This window comes from Xiphophorus maculatus, chromosome 17, assembly GCF_002775205.1.
Source record: "Xiphophorus maculatus strain JP 163 A chromosome 17, X_maculatus-5.0-male, whole genome shotgun sequence".
Lineage (NCBI taxonomy): Eukaryota > Metazoa > Chordata > Actinopteri > Cyprinodontiformes > Poeciliidae > Xiphophorus > Xiphophorus maculatus.
In genome coordinates, this window is record NC_036459.1 from 6,035,750 (window position 1) to 6,058,182 (window position 22,433).

The 22,433-nt window shown below is 38.0% G+C and overlaps 1 protein-coding gene across 2 annotated transcripts in view; it reads right to left on the reverse strand.

Annotated features, from left to right (window-relative positions):
- Window positions 1-20,568, reverse strand: part of LOC102234317 (potassium voltage-gated channel subfamily A member 1-like) — a 36,988-nt gene extending 16,420 nt beyond the window's left edge. For both annotated transcript variants that reach the window (XM_023350483.1, XM_005813836.2), the window contains exon 1: window positions 17,646-20,568. In XM_023350483.1, coding sequence (XP_023206251.1) covers window positions 18,262-19,998 — 1,737 coding nt within the window. In that variant the 5' untranslated portion in view covers window positions 19,999-20,568 and the 3' untranslated portion in view covers window positions 17,646-18,261. The remainder of the gene's footprint in view (window positions 1-17,645) is intronic.
- Window positions 20,569-22,433: the final 1,865 nt, after the last annotated feature.

A 22,433-nucleotide genomic window follows, 5' to 3' on the forward strand; every position in this document is an offset into this window, starting at 1 on the left:
CAAACATTGTTGGTTTACTGCTGAAATGTCCAAGACAGAATGGGGTTAAATAAAAATAAAATGGTGGCTCTTCGTTGGACTAAAATGTGTTGGTTTCCACTGCGCTGGTTCTGCTGTCCCGTTTTGCGCCTCATGGCGGAAGGAAAACGTCTTGCATCATGTTGGCGTGCTCGTGCGTAACGTACAGTCAGTTGCAGGTGAGCGCGAGCTCACATTTGGTTTGTAAAATGTTCCTGTTGGCTGAGCAGAGATGTTCCCCTGTTGTGACAACTTTTCTGCTCCAGTTCATTCTGGTTATTTAACAGTCGGAGATGAATGAGAGAACATTCGGCGCTGCTCACAGCCCACGACTTCACACCCGCGTCCTCTCGGAGAGCGAAGTGTGATGGTGATGAGCTGTCGGGAAGACGGTCTGCTGCCTGCAGAGTCAAGGCCTCTGATTTATTCAAGCAGCAAAACCACCAGAATACACAGATCTACCTTTAAATTACATTAAATTGATCATATTCCATCTTTATGCTGATTTCCTTCACTGGACGATTTGATGGTATGCTACTTCATATCGCTCAATATGTTGATTTAAATATTATTGTTATTACACTGTACAACAAGCATGTCAAACTAATTTTCTTTTTGGGCCAAATCAAAAATCTGAATGTTCTTAAACGGCCAGTAAATCTAGAATGTATCGCTAAAACCAACTGTTAAAATATCAATAACTAGCTGTTTGTTTCAGCATTCGATACGTGTTTCTTAAAATTAAATAATATTGAACATCTATTCACACTGATCAGTTATCCAGGATTTTGTGTTTGGTTTTTTTGTAATCAAAATCACAGATTTTGTGGTGCTAATTTGGAAATATCTGTAAGGAATTTTATGATATTTGTGCTGATGTATGATATTAAACATTACTTTTTATTAATTGCCATATCAATCATGGACTATAACAGTAATTTCATGAGAATCATACAATAAATTAAAAAAATAAAATTAATCATTTTGTCTCATTAAAATAACAATTTCTTGTAATTTTAAGGCTTTTTCTGGTAAAACTGCATCTTTATTCTAATAATATTATGACTATATTCTCATACGTAGCCTGACGCTGATACTCTACAACCAGCAGAAGACATGACTGAAATAAGAGATTTTTAAAAAATGTTTTCTTTCATTTGTAATTTTTTTTTTTTTTTTTAAAGAAAGCAAAAAAAAAAAAAATTATAATTCGATTTGAAATTAAACAAATTGGAGATTTTATTTTTAAGCCATAACACAGCCCTACAACAACTGATGGCGTCATCCAAGACAAGTCCTAAAATTATCCATAAATTCAGCTGTTAGCATCTCATAAACTGTCATACAGCAACTATCTTCAGTCAGAGGCCTCTTCAGACTAGTTGGAAGACTGACTGCTATGGGAGATCCTTGCTACCCACTACATTACCATCCACAACGACTCTTTGAAGATACTTTGAATGACATTTAATTTCCCTTTTGGGATAAATAAAGTACGTTTGAATTGAATTGCAATAATGGAGGAGCAACAGAGATTCCCAGCTCAGGTGGGAGAATCTGATCAGCTGTCAGTTGTTTACTCTAAAACTGTTCTTTGAAAGTGGCGACAAAACTGCTGAGGAAAAGACAAAGTAAGTCCTGTTTGCAGTTTTTCATCAAGCTATCAAGGGGATAAAGCAAAAATGTGTGAGTGAGAAATTGTTCTGCTCTGAAAAGACTCCCAAAACACGGTGGTGGTAGCATTATGCTAATTATATGTCAAAATGGCCCAGTCAAAGTCCAGAAACTGTAGCAAAATGTGAAAATCAACTTTTACAGATCTTCTCCAGCCAGTCAAACTGAGACGAACTGAGAAATTTCTTCACGTTGGTCTTTCAATAAAAAATAAAATTCTTCACAATCAGCGGTTGTGAAACTCAGTGGAGCTCTCTGATTGGCCGCTGGGAGCATGTGACCACGGCGTGCGAACACCAACCTCAGCATCAGCAGCTCCAGTCCACGCGCACTCCCACAGCATCTATTTATATCTGGGGTGAGACATGCTGAACGTTATTACTGAGTAATTAAATCTGTGTGTTCATGCATGACTCCTGTGGCACATGGAGTAAAACGTGCTGCTGTGACCCATCAGCTGGGAGAAAAAACCTAAAAATAAATGTAAATAAAAACAGAGTTATGTGACGCAGCTGTGGGGATAACAAATCAGGATTTTCCCTCTTTCGCCTCCTAAAATAGCTCACAAGCTCAGGTGAGGGAATCCATTACTGACAAGTTTTTTTTATCCCAGATTTATCTGTCAGGTTAAATCAACAGTAATGTTTCCTGATTTATTGTTGGATTCAATAAGTGATAAAGATTCTGGATAACAAGTCAGCTTTACAAACGTCGATCAGCTGCTTGTGCTTGTCAACAACTTCCTCGTTGCTATGGTTACACATCATCCCAGGCAGTAAAAACTGAAAAAGTACCACAGCATCCATAAACAAATTAAAAGAGGAGGCTAAATCCCACCAAAATATTTAAATTCCTTTTAATATGTCAGAACTATTGGAACAAGCAGATCTAACGGCGTTTGGTTCTAAAAATATCACACCTTCATCTGGTTTGGCTCGCTCACAGATTCCGCCTTTCACAGTGTGTCAACATCTTAATCACATCAAAGTTACAACAGCTGCATGTTTGGGGTTATCATCAGGTGCTGTCCAGTATGTACTGCGGCCCGGAAGGGTCAATAAATGCAAAGCCACAACGTAAAAGCCACAAAGAACAACAGAAGTCACAACACAGAAACAAAAGCTACATGTCAAAAGTCACAATGCAATAACAAAAATCTAGAATTGCCTCAATATGTGGAAACATCTTGTTAAAAAAACTCAAAAGTGTTTTGATATTTTAGCATTTGATTGCTGATTTTTTTGACAATGGGATCTTTCATGTCCCTTTCTCGTGTTTTTCTGCCTTACTTTGACCTATTGTGTCTTTTAACTGTCTTTTAAGTTTTCATCTGATGTCTTCCAGTTAGTGTTGCAATCCCTCCAACCTGCTCCAGTAACCCCTCCATGAACTGGACCATTGTTGCAGCAGAGCATTGTTAGAATCATGGGTTTACCAGTGACTTTAATACTGAATGAAAGCTTTTTTATGAGAGCAGATGGTCCCTAAATGATGGTCCCTTGTGTTGTTCTTTTGTTTTTTGGCTCTGCTGTTGGTGATAAACAGCGACAGCCTTTTTTTTTTATCATGCTCATTACAGATTCTCACCCAAAATATTAATTTCGCTCTTATTTACAAACTTATTTTATGCAGCAACACCCTTCATGCGTTTCTACAGCAACACAACCCGATCAGCACAGAAAAATATGTCTCATAGGATGCTTAATGTCCTGTATTATTACACAAATCTGCCCTGCTTTACTCTCTGTTCTTCAGCAACATTCACTCCCAATAAATCAGAATATATCAGCTGATCTACTGCAAAAAATAGTTTTTTTTATGTCTGCAGTATTTTCAACAATATTACTGAGCAATTTTTGTTAAAGGTATCATATATTAAAAAAAAAGATTTACACGAGATTTACACGAGGAATGGAGTAGATTTAGATGAAGCTGAGAGGCTCTGAACATGAGATTTGTTGACAACGAGAAAAATATCACATAATGTTTGTGTTAATCCTTTAATCTGCGTGTTTTAGTAGCCTGAAAACTAACATCAGGTCAAATTTCTGAGTTTTATAACTTGCCTTTTCACCTCAGCCATCTTCATGTGACCTTTATATGGGTTATTATGCAAGTATATATTTAATATTTTGTCATTTATGTTGCTGACGGGTAAAAATTTGCTGTTATACACTTTAAAGTGCTGAAGGCATTGTAACACATGCAATAAATCCAAAACCAGAAAATGTAAAAAAAATATATCAGCTTTAAATTTTAGTTTGTGTGATAAAGTTGCCAGATCAGCAAAAAAAAAATTGTGGAAAGGTTTAAAAGTTATCTTTCGGTTTAAAATGCAGCATCTAATGTAATATCTGGGAAATAATGTGGATTAAGAAAGATTCTACAACATTTGGATCATGTATTTTCAATAGTAATTAATTTTGTAATAATTTTAGATTTATGTAAACGTTTATTTCGGGGCGGAACTTTCGTTGTGCATTTTATGTTCCGGGGAGCAGTAAAAGGATGCGTGCGTCGTCCGTTCCGTCGGACGCTAACATTTTGCCTCCTGTCCGAGTTGGTTTGCTTTCAGCTGCTTTTAAAAGGTCAGAAAACCGTGAACAAATCCCCAAATAATGCTTTACACGATTAACAACAACAACAGACATCTCCATGCTGACTTTACGTCAATATTTATGAAGTCATTTCCGACAAAAGTTTGTCTAATTAGCTACTTCCGGTGTAGTGGTCATTTTGTGCCTTTCTGCGGTTTCACTGTTTAATGGGGATATCTTTATTAAACTTTTGTTTAATTAAGGAAGCTACAAGCTAATAATATTGTGTTAAAATGTAAGTGACTTGCTTTTTTTGTTATTCAGCTCTGTGAATAAAATAACAGGTAAAACAAGCACCAGCTAACCGGACATTCACTCATTCACTCTGCGAATGTGAAGCGTTCAAGTCAGTTAAGCACCACACAAATGGAAAATGTGATTGTTTTTGTGTAGAATTGTTGATGAATACAAATAATAGTAAAACATTTTTAAGAATATTTTGGCAGAAATCCAGAAAAGTCATGTTGGCTGCAGAAGACCTGAGGCTGTGGCTCACTGTAGTTCACCTTTGACCTTAAACATACAACCAGAGCTAGGGGAATGATTTAGGTCAAATCGTATTTTGTGTGTTACAACGGTCTAGTCAAAGTACAGACCTTAATCCAAGTTAAGTTTAGTATTACAAGCGCTGTTCTACTTTTGTCATATGATGACAAGAAAGGCTTTGAATTTATATATTTTTTTACATCCAATTTGATTGAATCTGAGTTGTTATTCAAGAAAAACTCAGCCAATTTCTTTCTCTTTATATTGAAAGGTGGTGTCTCTGCAGGAGATAACAGAGTACAGTGACCTACATCTACCCAGAGAGAGACATAATCTTATACCAAATTGCACAAAATGACTCCAGAGTGAAGAAAACTCAGAATGTGATTTTATATAAATGATTTTTCAAAGAGAAATAATGATTTCAAAGACCCAATGAGGACCAGAATGTAGCATGTTACAGCCAATCACTTGTTCCAGCTGCATTAATGGCAGCTGGATCAGCAACAGTTTGGTCCTGATGTGGCTCCTGTTTGCATACGAGCACCATCACGGTCACTGTGGGCAGCGCCGTGCTGCACGCTTTGAAGCCGCTGATGCAGAAACGATGGCGGCGGCCGCTCATGTGGAAACGCTGCGTTCAGTCTGTCTGCTTAGATAACGCTCCACTCATGCCTCTTTGTTTGCTTGTTTTCTGCTTATTTGATTCCTCTCTTTCTCTTTCTCTTGGTTTTCAGGAGGAGCGCAGTCAAACTGCAGAAACGGAGCTGAAGTTCAAGTGAAGCTGCACCAGAATAAAAACAGGTCAGAATATCCTCTTAAACGAGTAAATGCGCCATGTTGTTACACCGGAAACAGGACTGGTTGGTGCTATTTTCAGAATATTTTGGTTTTAAATGTAAAATATATATGCAAGACATTCTAAATGCCCGTGGACGGATTTTAATGCAAGAATTGCCTTTGTTACAAAAAAGGAAAAAGCTACATAACAGGAAGCTTATTCTGTTTCCCACAGCCATGTCGTCAAAAAAGTTATATTTTCTCCCTTTTTTAATGTATTATTATTATTGATAATATGTTATACTAATATTAGTATTAATTATTATACTTTTATGTAGTTATCAGGTTTTTATATTATTTTTGCTTATATTTGTTTATATTTAATGGGTGTTTTTCTTAATGCCTATTTATTTATTCATTATTTTTCTGTATTTTGTCTTTTTGAGTAATTTGTTTTGTATCTTTTTTCTGTACCTATAATATCACTTTTATTTTAATTTTTAATTCTATTTTTCATTTTTTATACTAATAAATAATGAATATAAATGATTTATATTATTTAGATTTTATTTATTTTTTCTACATTTTAAAATTTTTTTCTTTTTACATTTTGCTTTTTTCTTATTATTTCTTGTAGTGGCTTATTATTAATATTATATTTTTTTTTACTTTTTAAATATTTATTCTCTTTACTCCTTTTTCCATATTTGTTAAATTGAGCTTGTTTTTATTTGTTTTAAAATTGATTATCATTTATTTTGCTTAAAAGGTCAAACTTTCTTCTTTGTTTTTCTTCTGGGGTTTTAAAATCAAAATTGCACCACACAGTGCCCCCTGCTGTTTATCTCAGTCACCCTCTTAACAGCAACAATCAACAAAATGATTGATCAGGAATCAGCGTTTGTGGCTGTCAAACATCCATCATCATTAATCAGGAGGAGCAGTTTTAAGATGGAGGTGATGTTTTATGGACGTGTGATGTTTAAGTCGATCCCTCCGGCGGCTCCGATGATCCCACTGAAGCAGAGCGAGTTGGGAACAGTGAGAGGGATTAATTAGCCCTCTCAGTGGAATTTACACAGATTTCACTAATTCAAGCCCTCGTGATGATTTCCATTTTAAAGTTAACAGCTCTTCTCCGAGGCCAAACAATCAGCCGTTACATAAGCTCATCCGAGTCCTTATGTTTCCACGTCACAGAGCCGGCAGCTGAAAACTGGGAATCATCAAACTCTGATGAGAAGATCGCTCTCTGTTTTACTGTCACGGCTCCAGTTAATAAGCCGGATTATGACTCCATGGTGGGGGTTTGCATAAAACCCACCACTTATTACATAAAATAAATTTTAAAAAATCTTATTATACATCACTAATTAGATGCTACAGTTCAAACATGTATATTTTTTATCTTTTATGTTAGTAAAAAAATTATCACAGTTTGTCAAATGTGTGGAAATTTTCCCGTATGCTGAGAAATCATTTTGTTGATAAAAGGGTAACTGAGATGAACAGCAGGGGGCGCTATGTGGTACAATTTCGATTTATAAACACCAGAAGAAAAGCAAGGAAATAAGTTTGAAATCTTAACCAACTAAAATAAATAAATGTTAAAAATAAGTAATAAAGAACCAAAATTTAAAAATAGAGAATAAAGAGTAAAGAAAGAATATCTAAAAATCAAAAAAATGATGCGATATTAATAATAAGATAGACACTATAAGAAAAATAAAACATAAAGAAAAATGCAAAACAAAAAATGTTAGCTAACAATAGTACAAAAATTTGTTTTTCATCGTTTTGAAGTTGAATTAAATATTTCTTTATCAAAAAAACTTTACCGTGTTTCTCTGAAAAAAATCATATCTCGCAGCAATGAAAAACTTTCCTTCAAATTCAGAAATATTTTATTGATCCCAAAGAGGAATTAAATGTTGTTGTAACTCATTAATTCAAAGTCTTCAAAGAATTACATAGTGACAGCTGTAGCAGTCTGTATTACAGCAAATCTGAAGAAGCCCCTGACTGAAGATACTCTGAAAAAATTGAAAGACTTTATTTGCTTGATTTTAGTGGTTTTTTTTGGGCCGGCGAGTTCTGGCCCTATAGGTTTGGTTCTACCTTCTCCTGGCTACCCTTGGCTACCTTGGGGAGACGAAGGTAAATCTGATAATCCATCCAGATAAAAGTTGATTTGATTTGCAGATGGTTCGTTGCATTTTAATTATTCAGAAAAGAAATCATCAGTTCCCAGCTGGTTTTAACAGTATCATCTGGACATTTATAAACCCAAATTCTGGTTTATGTAATATAAAAATGCCTGTGAGCCAAACAGCACACGTGTTTGTGCATGACGGTGACTCAGAGTGTGAGGTGAGTTCACACCTGAGCTCCTCCATACAGAAGATTGGTTCTTATGAAACCTCTGATTACAGCAGAGGTGGACGACTGATGGACGGCATGCAGCTTAACGCAAAACGTTCCACCATTCAGTAAACATGAAGCTGAATGTAAATATGTAGAGTAAAAATCATCAGGCGCTGGTTGATGTTAATCTGTGTGTACAGGCTGCACTCTTTATGCTTCACCGCCCATTTAGTCCATATATACTGTCTGAATTCACCTCCTTATCCAGGACTTTTCCCTGCGCTGTGAGGTCCTTTCCTCACGCCTCGTTGAGAAGTTAATTTATTTCAGTAAATCAATGCAGACAGCATACAGATGAACCCAGATATTTACAAGTTTTAATTTGAATTTGAGAGGATTTTGGTCCATCCAGAACCAACAAACCATCCAGACTATGCATAGAAATCTAATTTATTGTCACGATAACAAATTTTGCTGGACGATAAATTATTGCGATAAATGATAATATTGTTGTTTTGAGACCATTTTCACGTATTATAATGTCATAATGATGCAGGAACACATTCTCAAATATAAATAAACTTTAAATTCTAATCAATATTTAACACTGGCATTTTAAATATCCAGAATAAATACACAAAACAACAAATAAAATTATGGAGTCTCTGTAAACAAAATTGTCTTTAAAAAGAATTAGTTGAGACCAAAACAGCAGACTGAAGACTTTTACAACAAAAGTTGTTTGGTAAAACAATCAATCACACAAATTTATCATGCGATTAGTTGATTAATTGACTTATTGCTTAATGCGATAAATGAAAGCCTACAAGATAAACCACAATTTTTATGGTCACTTTCATAATTACCATAGCAGCTGTAAAAAAAAAATCCTTTAAATATAACCTGACAGCACGAAGTAGAAGATAAATATCTCAAAAAGAAACAAATTATGCTTTTAACTAAAGAAAAGTGGACAACAAAGTTTAAAACAATTTTTTAAAGGCTTTTGGACTCATTATCCACTAATGTAGAAACCAATGAACAGCTGAGAACCTTCCAGGATCCGGGAGCGGCCAACCAATCAAAATTACTCCAATAATGGGTCAAAATCTCAAAGAGGAATCATAAAGAACCCAGAAAAGTTCTGAGGCTAAAACCAGTAACAGTCAACAAAATCTCCTCTTACGTTTTCCCAAAATGCTTTGAATTATTATTATATTTATTGAATTATTATTATATTTATCGACAGATATGGACACACTTTTGTTAATGCGCTTATAGTGGAGATAGCTTCTCGTTTAGCGTTTTTGCTAACTTTGAAAACGTTTAGCGCACTTAGCTAAATTTTCCAGATACATTTTAAAGCGTTAATTTACTTGGCTGTTTTGTAAACTTTCAGTTGAATAAAATTTGACATCAGTGTTGAAGTTTTGGTTATCAAATTGTTCAAGTAGTTTGATGTTTGTATTCATGCTTTTATTTTGAAGGGGGTGGAGACTGTTTATGCAGCAGTTCCACTTCCTCTACTCACATTCTCGCTCTTTTTTCCTCAATAATGTTATAAAAAAAAACAAAAACACAATTGCTATTTCATTCTATTAAAATTATGACTTTATTCTCATATTATAAAATTTTTTCTTGTATTATTATTACACTTTATTCTCAGAGTTTGACTTTGCGATATGATTTTCTTCTTGTATTTTGACTATTCTGGTGTTATTATGACTTTTCCCTCATATTATTGTGACTTTATTCTCATGAGTTTTTCTCTCTCAGTGTTATGACTCTTTTACTTATATTTTTTTATTAGCCTAGTATTAGTAGTAGTACTCCTTTGTAATATTCAGAATTTGTGTGACATAAAAATAGGATACATTTTAAGGAGGAGACTAGTTTTTACAGGAATGTACCTCATTTTAAAACCTGCAGAAAATCAGTTGATTAAAAAAATAAATAAATTAATGAGGGTGTGGTAAGAAAACCTGCATCTGAAGACGTTTTAGCGGCTCCATAAACCGCCCTGACTGATTCGTCTGGACGAACATGATGGAAGCTGAAAGCAGCATTTCCTCCGGAGTCATGGCCGGTTCATACTGTCCCATCTTTGCTCTCTGGCTGCTCTGCCTCTTTTTTCAGGCTGCACTGAAGCCTGCAGCTGAGGACTGGCGCTCTCTCTGTGTGTGTGCTCATATATATTTATATTTTTCTATGAATGTGTGTATTATGTAACTTCCTCTTTGCTTTGTCTCATGCGCTCGCAGCACTTTGCTGCCCTGTGCGGAGTCAGAGGTCGCTGCAGACTGAAGCTCGCTTTAATCATCTCTGTGAATTCAAGCCTCTTCTCCATCTTTATATCCAGCCTCCGTCATGTCTCCAGCTGATCCTCACTGTCACGTTTTTATTTCTGACAGTTTTAATAGTTTTAATCAGTCTGTGTGTGTGTACAAGCATGTAATTACTAGCTGATATTTCCTCCGTCACGCAGGGCAGAAGATACCCGTCGGATTAAATGCATTAATGTGGATAAAAATAACAAAATTATGGCCCACTGTGCGTAAATGTTGCAGGCATCGTGTGTGATGCAGCAGCCACTCGGACCGCGTCTCATTTTAGTCATGGATGCTTTCCAACCGTCGCTCAGCTCTCAGTGAAATGAGACGTCGCTCATCCTGACAGCCGCAGATGTGGATTTCTGTGAGCATGCAAAAGTTTTATAATCTCTTTCACAAGTTTTGGAGGACGAGGCTTAAAGTTCAGACTCAGATCTCACTGTGGCACCAAGACGAGGCTTTCGGGGTCAGAAAAATGAATCAGAAAACACAACTTTGGAAAAGTGTAAATAAGGGATAAACTTTTCAAAGTGAGATCTACGTTTAATCAAACTGCTGCCACAACTATGCATGCAGGATTTAGTATAAAAAAACAGTTAGTGGAAAAATAGAAGATATTAATAACTTTGTGGGAAGATCAGAAAAGTCTTTCTTTTTATTTATCTCAAATACTTTATTGACATTTCTTATTTTTTCTTTTTCCTAATACTAAGATATTATCTATGAGATTGTTAAAATTTAATTTAAAAAGATGGGGCCTAAAATAATTCCCTGTGGAACTCCCGCTTCAATTATTTTCACTTAATACATAAAAATCTGTCTTAAATTATGTTAAAACTAATATTTTAACAGGAGATTCTGACTTTTTTATCCAGATATGTTCATCACATCAAATGGTTGTTGTTTTAAAAATTTAAAGTTTGAGTATACTATATATCTATAAAATATATTTAAAAATATATAATGTATATATATATTAAACATTTGAAATCTGACACATTTAGTCCTGATAATTACTTACATAAATATAGAGAAAAGTGAGGATATTTTACCTTAAATGCTTCAGTTTAATGAGCATAAAGTGTGAAAGCACTGCATAATTTTATACAGTAAGTTTTTGTTTTGATAACAATAAAGTAAATAATTGGTTCCTTTTCATTTAATTATTTCACTGCTTCAGTTTTATTCGTCGCTAAATAACTTTAACCTGAATGAAAATTGTTTAGAGTTTTCTCCTACATGAATTTAGTGCAATTTACTTTGTGAATCTGTTAAAAAATTTAATCAAAGAGAGGGAACTTATTGCAGTGCTGAATTTGCTGCAGCATTTAGCATTTTGGTCAGATTTTTCCCCAGGATGGTTTTATGCAAGTTACTACGCTATTTGGTTTATAAGAGTGAAAGGTATTTTCTTTCCCATATTGAATCGTCTGTTGAGCAGCAATTAAAAACCATTTCCAACATGCAAACATCTCAACGCTGCCACAAACTTTTGGCTCAATTGTCAAGCTAAAGTTGGAGCAAATTTACAGAAAACTCAGAAAAATGAACTAATGGGATAGAATGTTTTAGATAAAAATCTAAAACAGTTTAAGTAAAAATGATCCAGAGGATTTTTTATCTCTCAGATGATCAGAAATCTGAGATATGAATCAGATTTTCTGTGTTTTCTCTGTCACTGAGCCTCTCTGGGTTGATTTTTATTCAGCTGCCAGCAACAGACGGCTGCTACTAATTTGAATCAGCACTGGATTACACGGCAGCCGGATCTCTGCCAGAACTCCTGCTGACTGGTTGCTGTCCGGTCCTCCTGGAAAGTCCAGTTAGATCTGGCTAATTGATAGGTCCAGCAGAACACAGTCATTTCATTTTAGATCTCATTGCTTTATACGTGGGGAACTTTGTCTTACGTTTAAACCTGTTGGAGCCTGAAATAAACGACAAAGTTCCACATTATGGTGAAGTTTATGAAGAAATTCTGCTTCAACAAAAAGCAGAAAAATGTATGACTGAAAATCCAAATAAATCAAATAAACATAAATTTTAAAATGGTGATAATTTTAGAAAAAATATATTTGCAACATTCTTTAAACAATCGATTTTTTAGTCAGAAATACTTTTTTTTAAAGGGTTATATAAAGATTTACCCCCTAAAACATTTAAAAAAGAAAACTCAGATAAATGTACTTTGGATTTTTAGGTAACAGTGATTTGTTTGAGTGAATAAGTTACAATCTACGCTGATGCATTAAAAATATCTGCATTTCATAATTAAATACTTGTTTTTTTGCCACAAGTGACTAAATTTAAACTGGAACCCCACAGGGAACCATTTTAGGCCCTCTGCCATTTTGTTTTTTTGTATTTTAATGACTCTACAAATGTGCATCCTGATGTTTTACAAACATTTACCAAAACAAAAGTTAACATTTAATGAGAAATTGTTCACATATTTTGTGTAAAATATTTTTATTGTCGTTATTTAGTAGAAATCAATCAATTTGCTTGAGTGGATCATTTAAAGAATTGAATATTTACAAACTACACTCATGCATTGAAAATATACGCATCTCTCACTAAAATACCTTTTTTGTTGTTGCGACAAAATTTAAACTGGAACTCCACTGGGAACCATTTAGGCCCCTTACCCTTTTCTAGCTTGTATTTTAATGAGGAATTAGAGTTCAGTTTGACATTAAAGGGATTCTTCTGTCATTTTGTTGTCAAAAGAGTCAGGTTTTGTTGATTATGATGGATTTGTAGAAGCAATGAAACGTGTAAAACAGCCTATTTTTATGGGCATTGTAGGTTTGCATACATAACCAGGCAAAACTTTGTCTACTGTTAGGCTTAAACTGACAGAAAGGGATGTTTAATGTTCCTAGGAGTGTGTGAAGCAGCTTACATTTGGGATGATAACGAGACAAAATTTGAATATTTACTTCCAAACAGCTAAAAATGGATGAACAGCAATAAGTTATAAGGTTTGGAGGCTAACTCTGTGATTTTCACTTGAAAGATGGCGCCTAATATTGAAGCTTCATGGATCTGCAGGACAGGTTTTCATCCTGCAGCTTCCTGTTCAGCCATGAAGCTCAAAGGCTGTTTTCTTTATGCAAAAAGCAGCTCATACAGCTGGAAGTGGATGACTTGATGAGTAAATGGGAACGTTATATAATCCAACCGGATACAGGCAGCGAGGGGACCTGGATCGCTCCCAGAAACTAACAGAAGTGTCCCTGAAAGGTTCAGATGGAGGTGGAGGCAGCTGATGGATGATGACAGAAAGACGAAAGCTGCCGAGACGATTAAAGACAAATTAAACTGCAGGTTGACATTTTTAGACAGATGAACAGCCTGACGGGGAAATTTTACTCATTTCGTCAAATGAATATTCATCATATACAGTCATATTCAATATAACATATATAATATATGTTCCAATGAGGTCGGTTTGTCGGAATAAACATACTTTTTGAAAATAATCTTTGAGCATGTATTAAGTCCACATTTCAGGATTTAAATGTTTTCAGCAGAAAATCATCATAATTAACAGAAATAAAGGCTTGAAAATATCAGTTTGTGATGTTTCACTTTGTGAATATTCTGATTTATTGAAAATGACCAAACTTCAGTTCAATGCCTTGATTGTAACCTATACTTTGGTTCTGATGCTTATTAAACCTTCGGTGAACCTTTATAAAACCTTCAGGTTTTCCTTTTACGTTCCAGGAAAGCAACATGCTAGTTTTCTGGGAGTAACCTGTAAATCCAGGGAAAGTAATCTATTACTTTTGTTGAAAGTATTCTGTATGTTTCATAAATTCCCCTGAAGGATTCAGCAAAGTATTCAGTACATTCTGGGAAGGTAAAGTATAGATTTTGGAAAGCACTTCCTCAAGGCAAGCTGAAAGTTATGAGAAAGCAGTCTTACCATTCTGCAGGAGAACCTGAAAGTTCTGGGAAAGCAATTTGTAAATTCTGGGAAAGGAACCTGTCTGTTCCTCAAGGCAACTTGTAAGTTTTGGGAAAGCAACCTTAAAGTTCCCAGAGAGCAACCTATCCATTCTGGACTCAGAACCAAAGATCTGAGTCCATCTCCACAAATTTTCAGAAAACTACCTGTTTGTTTCACAAAGCAACCTGGAAGTTCTTTAACCTTAACCCTAGGTTTGGAAAAGAAACCTGTCTGTTCCTCTTGGCAATGTGAAAGTTTTGGGAAAGCAACCTGTTTCTCAAGGCAACCAGAAAATTCCCTGAAAGCAACTTGTTCATTTCTCAAGGCAACCTGCAAGGTTTGGAAAGCAACCTGTTTCTCAAGGCAACCAGAAAATTCCCTGAAAGCAACTTGTTCATTTCTCAAGGCAACCTGCAAGGTTTGGAAAGCAACCTGTCTGTTTCTCAAGGCAAACTGTAATTCTGGGAAAGTAACCGACTCATGTTTTGGTTCAGATTCATGATCAATGAAAGTTGAATGTTGCTGCAGACGTTCCACTTATCTTTACAGCACGGTTGATTCTGTCGCTTTGGCCTTGTGATTGTAGTGATGAACAGTAAAGGATCTCGAATTTCATTTAAACAATCGAAGCTGGATTGGAACCAAAGATCTGAGTCCATCTCCACTTTTTCCTTCAAGAACAATTTGAAGAAAATCTCCTGTGTGAACGACTAAAATGTCTCTAAATGAGAGAACTTCATTTCTGACAGCAGCTTGCTTCGCTAAATGCTCTATAAATATCCAAAGTGTTTTCAGGTTTTAAGACGCTTCTGTCTCAGCCCGAAGCACTTCGGGGTCTCTGGGGACAAAAGTGCAGGAAGCTCCCATCTGCTGCAGGGAAAACGCTGTGACAGCTGACGGCTTGACGCGCCTGCAGACTCCATCTGTCCTCTGCAGCTTCTGACCAAAGAAACGGAAAAACAAATCCACTTCCCACCGGCCGAAGTTTGTCTTGTTCCTACAGTTACCAACTTATAGATTTGGTTTTAATTCCAAGATGTAGCAGTGATACTTTTCTGGTGCTTTGATGAGATTTATTAAGATTTTCATCCAGTCTGAGTTTGTCTCTTTGACTTTGTGGCCGCCATCTTGCCCAGGGATTCATAGTGAGTCAAATAATACAACTTACACTTAAAGGGAGAACAAACTCACCATGGGATTATCTGAAAGAGTTTGGAGGAATCTTGACCCACCCTGCTTTGTAGCAAATCTATGTTTGGGCTTTGACTAGACTACTCCAACAAATACATTTTATTAGACTTTTTCAGAGGTGGACTTTCTGCTAGAGAGCTGAATACATTATTTGGGGATTTATTGCAAGTTGTTGAGGTCCTGAAGCAGCAAAGCAGCCCACACCATCATACTGCCACCACCATGTTTGACTGCTGGTACAGTTGGCCCCCACTTGTTTGCTGTTTTGTGTTTGCAGATTTTTCTGTGGACTGTGACTCCAAATTATTTGTAAAAAAGCTGAAATTAATAAGTGCAATGCTATTTGACCTGATATTGGTTGGGTTTGCCAAAGCAGGTAATCCAGGATTGCCATTTATTTTCCTTGGAGCTGATTGGCTGTAAACTCAAGAGCAGAGATGAGGCAGACCAGAGATGTTAGCTTAAAATTTAGCAATATTTCACCATCTTTCCGTTTATTTTGACTTTCTTTGGATTTTTTGTGAACTGAAATTAAATTACAAACAGTGTTGGATATATTTTTCCTTTATGAAATGAAATCATCATTTTAATACTAATATATATGGTGTAATTTTTTTTCACATTATGCATTAAGTAGTGGAAGAAAAAGGATAAATGTTTAAAAAACAGTTTAAAGCCATAAATGCATGAAATTAACTTCACACAGAATTTAAAACATGCGAAATTTATGCAATGTTCTTCCAAAGAAGCAAAAAAAATTATTTAAATGAGCAAACCTGTCAGTATGGAACAAATATTAACACATAGATTTTACCTGTGCTCAATTTATAAGTTTGTATTCTTTTATAAATTAAACTACAGCTTATTTAAAGTGTCCAATTCAGATACAGGAATGTCTGAAGTAAACAAAATAAAAGGCAGTTTTTTCATATTTAGATGGAGAATAACGAGTTTTTGTTTGTTTGATCTGAAACTGTTAAACCATTTCATGGGATTTGTCCCTCGGGTTATAAGATTTCTAAGTATGAATTAAACTATTCATATCATAACCTGCAGATTTGCTGAAATCTGTTGTTTTTATTTGTTCATAATGAAATGTGGTTTCAATCAGACTTCTCTCTCTCTGTGGACGGTTTACAACGACAAAGTGAGTCGCAGAAGAAGAACGCAGACGTCACACAGCAACACACTGTTTATGAATAATGGTCGCCGCCATTTTAAGGTGATTCAGCAATGGGAGCCGACAGTATTGTGAGAAGATCATTAGACGAAATAAACTTTGTTTACATTCAGGTTTACCTCGTTTGTCTTCTTCTGGTGCAGAATTATGACGCATGTCGGATGAAATGCGACGTGACGGTCCAGACAGCAGATGCTTTTGAAAACTAGTTTAGTCCCATATGTGGAGGTGGGACAAATCCGATTTGTTTTTAAATGAAAGGGTTTGAATTGAGTCGTTAAGACTGCCATAAAAAAGTCGGATACATAGGCAAAAAAATCACACTTTTTCTGTGAACAGAATCACAAAAAAAAAAAAATTGCTTCAACCACCGATACATAAAGATCTATCTATTTAAAATACTGTTTTTTAAATCTCATTTAACACATCATGAGTATAACTTAACACTATAATTTGTATTTATTGTCATTTGTTTTGAGGATCTCATGACCCCACATTTGTTATTTAACGTCCCAAAGTGAGGTCTCAACCCCCACTTTGGGAACCACTGAGCAAAAAGAGATGAACTTTTACTCCAGTTTTCTTCCTGTACTTATCCCCTAATTAACTCTAACCAGCTTTCCTGTCACTGATCATCCCCACATCATGATGCTGCCAACACCATGCTGCACCACAGGAAGGATGGAGCGTCTAACTGGAGTTCTTTCTTCACATTTACTGTTTGCTAAATGAAGATTTATATTTAGTAAACCACTAAAACATCTGTTAATAATCCATTGTGTTTTTAAAAACGTTTTAAAACTTTTAACTACTTAGATTGAAGTTGTTTAATTTTAATTTGAAGTATTTGAGTAAATGGAACCACTGTTTAAGAAAAATCTGGTTATTTTAACTTAAATTGTAAGAATTAAATGTTTCTTATTGATTTGTTATGTATTTAGTTTCAGTAGATCAAAAGAAAATAGGTTTTTCCATAAATACAGTGCAAATGTCCTTATGTTTTTTGTTTAGAGCGCCAACAATGTTCATTTTGAGCGTGAATAAGAAGATTTCTGTTTAGCACTAACCTGGTTTCAGAGTCGATTTCTCCACATCCTTTCTGCTCTGTCGTCTCTTCTTGGCTCCTGTTCTTTGTTTTCTGTCCATTATTTCCCCCCTGGCAAATAAAAAGTTCTTTAATTTAAACGAATCGAACACAAACGACAAGGCTGAGGTCCACTCTCAGTAACAAAAAAAAAATATTTCAGCTCTTCCATAAAACCTGAGTGTCTGCATCTCAAAAATAGACTTTTATCCTTCCAAAAAAGAGAAGAAATTAACACCAAATCCAAAAATCTCCAGCTTGATGTGGGGAATATGTACACATCTGCTTGATGTAAACATCATGACTAAGTGTAGGAAGTAATAAAGTATTTTTCCCCTCTCTCTTCCTACATTATGTACACAGAGTGTGGATAATCCTCCGCCATGTCCAGTAATTATCCAGAGTCCTGATTGTCCCTGATTATCCTCTGCTGAGGCCTGATGTCCCATTTCCCACTAATTCATCTTGCAGCCCGCAGAGTTCATGTTTTCCTGCAGGTTTAAAGGGCCGCTCTGCTGCATGCATGCACTGATGGATGTGGGAGGAAAGTTTTAGTCAGAACCGAGTTCATGGGTCAGAAGGAGCCCGACCCGGCGGGGCTACAAGTCCGTCTCCCGCGTGTCAAGACAAAACGCGTAAAGGGATTTCTTGAAGTCCATGCTGCTGTTGGCTTTAATGTTCGCCTTCTCCACCGAAGCGCCGTCGGACTCGTTCTTCTCCACATCCTGAGACTTCACCGACGTCCTGCTGCCTTTGCGCTTCACCTCTGGGCTCTCCGGCCCCCCGCTGGGCTCGTCCTTCAGGCTGGACTGGTCCTGGTCCGTCTCCCGGTGGTAGAAGTAGTTGAAGTTGGAGACGATGACCGGAACCGGCAGCGCGATTGTCAGGACGCCGGCGATGGCGCACAGGGAGCCCACGATCTTCCCCCCGACAGTCACCGGCCGCATGTCGCCGTAGCCCACCGTCGTCATGGTGACCACGGCCCACCAGAAGGCGTCCGGGATGCTGGAGAAATGGGACTCCGGTTCGTCGGCCTCCGCAAAGTACACGGCGCTGGAGAAGAGGATGACCCCGATGAAGAGGAAGAAGATGAGCAGACCCAGCTCCCGCATGCTGGCCTTGAGGGTTTGACCCAGGATCTGCAGCCCCTTGGAGTGCCGCGAGAGCTTGAAGATCCGGAAGACCCGGACCAGGCGGATGACCCTCAGGATGGCCAGCGACATGGCCTGCTGGCCGTTCTGGTGCTCCTGGCCCTGCTGCTCCGCCAGCTCCGTGCCCACCGTGATAAAGTAAGGCATGATGGACATGATGTCGATGATGTTCATGATGGTCTTGGAGAACTCGGACTTGCTCGGGCAGGCGAAAAAGCGCACGATCAGCTCGAAGGTGAACCAGATGACGCAGGTGGTCTCGATTATGAAGAAGGGGTCGGTGAAGGTGGGGGACGGCCGGGGCGCGGTGCTGTTGTCCAGCCGACTGCTGACCGCCAGCTCCCGCTCGTCCCGGAACTCCGGCAGCGTCTCCAGGCAGAAGGTGATGATGGAGATGGTGATAACGATCACGGACACGATGGCGATGCCCCGCGCCGGGCTGGAGCTCTCCGGGTACTCGAAGATGAGCCAGACCTGCTTCTGGAACTCGTTCTGCGGCAGCGGCTTCTCCTCCTCCTTGATGAACCCTTCATCCTCTCGGAACCGCTCCATGGCCTCTTCTCCCAGCTGGTAGAACCGGATCTCATCCGCGAACACATCGATCGAAACGTTCACGGGTCTCCGGATCTTCCCCCCGGACTGGTAGAAGTAGAGGATCCCGTCGAAGCTGGGTCTGTTGCGGTCGAAGAAGTACTCGTTCCGGAGCGGGTCGAAGTACTTGATCCTCTTGGCCGGGTCTCCCAGCAAAGTGTCCGGGAACTGGTTGAGGGTACCCAGCTGGGTTTCATACCGAAGCCCGGCGATGTTGATGAGGACCCTCTCGTTGCTCTCGGTGTCCATGTCCATGTCCAGCATGTCCTCGTCGAACAGGTGGGGACTGTGGTCCGCGCGTAAAAGCGCATCCATGGCGTTCTCGCTACAGCTCAGAGTGTTGTTCATGTCGTTGATCTTCCAGGGGCTGCGCTGCTGCTGCTGCTGGTGGTGCTGCTGCTGCTGCTGGGGACTCCCCCGGGTGTTCAGCTCCTTACCGAACTCCTCTCCCAGTCCACTTTGAACAAACCCCGGCTGAGGGACCTCCAGTGCGTTCCGGCAGCTCTCTTCGGCATTACCGCCTCCTCCTCCTCCGCCGCCGCCGCCGCTCCCCTTAGCGCCGCCGTTCTCAAAACTCACCAAGGCTATCTCCATTCCGCCGCCATCAACGGTTAACGGGGGAAAAACAGCGGGGACTTGTTGAGCGGCGCGGCGGACATCCTCCCGGTGAGCCGGTGATGGAGACGGAGCTGCGCTCTGAATCACAGCCGCGGCTCCGCTGCACAGGCAGGCATGTGTTGCTGCTGCCGCTCCAAGAAGCGCAGAGGAAAGTCAACTCTAAACCCAGAGGAGGAGGAGGAAGACCCGGATGAGACAGTTGGCTGGATAAATGTTCCTGGGCGGTTTAAGCGCTCAGCCGCCGCTGAAAATCTCTCTCTCTCTGTTTCTCTCTATTTTCCTCCCTCTCTCTCGCTCTTTCTCTCTCTCTTTGTTGCGCGCACTGACAGTTTTCATGATCCAAGAGTAGCTTTCTGCTTTCTTGCAGGATTCATCGCACAGCTTCTTATTTCTTGGAAATTAACCAATTTTGAAGTCAAACTGACTGATGATCAGATTAATAAAGAACATTTACTGAACAGCACATCGGAAGATTTTCATAGTTCTTTAAATTTGTTCACATTTAGGGGCTTTACAACCACAAGTCATGATTTCTTTGGAAAGTATGTATATACAGAAGAGGATAAGGGCCACCAATAATAATAATACAATTCTTATTTTAATCTCAGAATTTTGACTTTAATGTCATATTATGACCATTCTGCTGATGTCATGATTTATGGTGTTATTACGACGTTTTGCTACCATTTTACGACTTTGTTCTCGTAATGTTTAAACTTTATTGTAATGTTTTGACATTTGTTGTATGACCTTATTGTCTGACTTTATTCTGACATTTCGACTTTTTTTCTCACATTATAACAACTTTATCCTCATAATAGCAAGACTTTTTGTCATATTTATTCTAAGATTATTATGACTTTACTGGTATTATTCCAACTTTTTTTCATAATATTTCGACTTACCTAATCCAAACCCTTTCCTGTTTTTAAAATGCACCTTTCTCCAGTCTGAGCTCAGATAACCTCATCCCATGTGACGCGTCTGTAGACTCTTTCATTCCAGCCTCCTTGTTGCCTTTGTGTCCTCCTCTCTTCTCTGTCGGAAAGTTCGGGGCCCGGGGCCACACTCTGCTCCCTGTCCCAATGTTTCTTGTCCTTCTTGCTTTGAAGACCCTCCTCTTTTCTTTACAATTACAAACTGCTTTCATTCTCCAGTTTGAAAGCAGTACTCAGCACTCTGGAGCTCAGTTAATCAGGACATACTGCGTTAGCTGTACCTCTCCAGTTGCAGCAACTCAATGCATTGAGACATTTAGATGTTTTGCTAAAGTTCAAGCAATGCATGCTTTAAAAGAAAATCAGAAACTACAGATCTGAATGATAAAAGCAAAAGATATGTTAATGGAAACACAGCTAATAGTTCAGAAATCGGTTCATTAACCTCTGAATTATTCTTCATTTGCTTCGCTCAGGACTTTCCGACTACAAACTAACAAAGGTGTAGTTTTTCCTCATTTGCTTCATATTTTTTAAAATAAAAACAGAACCCGGGTTACCCTTTAGCTGAGGCCCGCTCTAAATGTACCGCTGGATGTCTGAAATGTATTCTTCCCCTTGTAAAGGACACAAACACGCAGACACTCGCTGGCAGCTCGTTCAGTTGTCTCTAAAAGCAGAGAAGGTGACCTATTTAAAAGGTTACTTTCTTCGCCCCCTGGCTGGATTAGAAAACAAAGCGCGAGCACTAAATTTATCCTGTTCCTTATCTGATGCTGCAGCCTAATCATGATAAGAAATATGTGCATCTTCCCGCCCCTGGATTAAATGCACTCTCCTCAGACTGCCGCAGCCATGAATAATGAGTCGTCATCACCCATCCATCCCACTGTGTGACTGGCCACTGGCAACGCAGCGATTTCACGCACTGGATACGGCCATTAGGGCGCTTTTACAATAAACTTCATGAAGTTTGTCATGCGGATAACGACAGAGTGGAGCATGTGAAACTGGAGCTTCATGGTTTTTGGTACAAAAAAGATGAAAGGAGACGTTGGTAGAGGAGAAAAAGTCAAATGTTCAACACAGAAACTCGTGTTTCCAGTTTCACATATGGTGTTTTAATCTTGCATTTGTAACCCTTCTATGTTCGTCTCAGGTCCAGTAGGTTGACTTCACGACAGACACATTCAGGTTCACTGTATTTCTAACAAAACTGAAAGTCAAGTTAGTGCTTAACATCAGCCAGCAGCTTCTGCCCCTATACATTAAATAAAATGCAATAAATAACCCTAAACAACGGGCATTTAATAGCAGTTGACATTTGTAAAATGAAACATAGCTAAAATGGACAACATTCATAAAAATAACAGTTAAAAACATATACAAAATATAGCAAAATTACAAATAAAACACTGTATATGATTAAATTTGTTTAAATATGTGTTAAAATATAATACTTGTAAAGGGAAC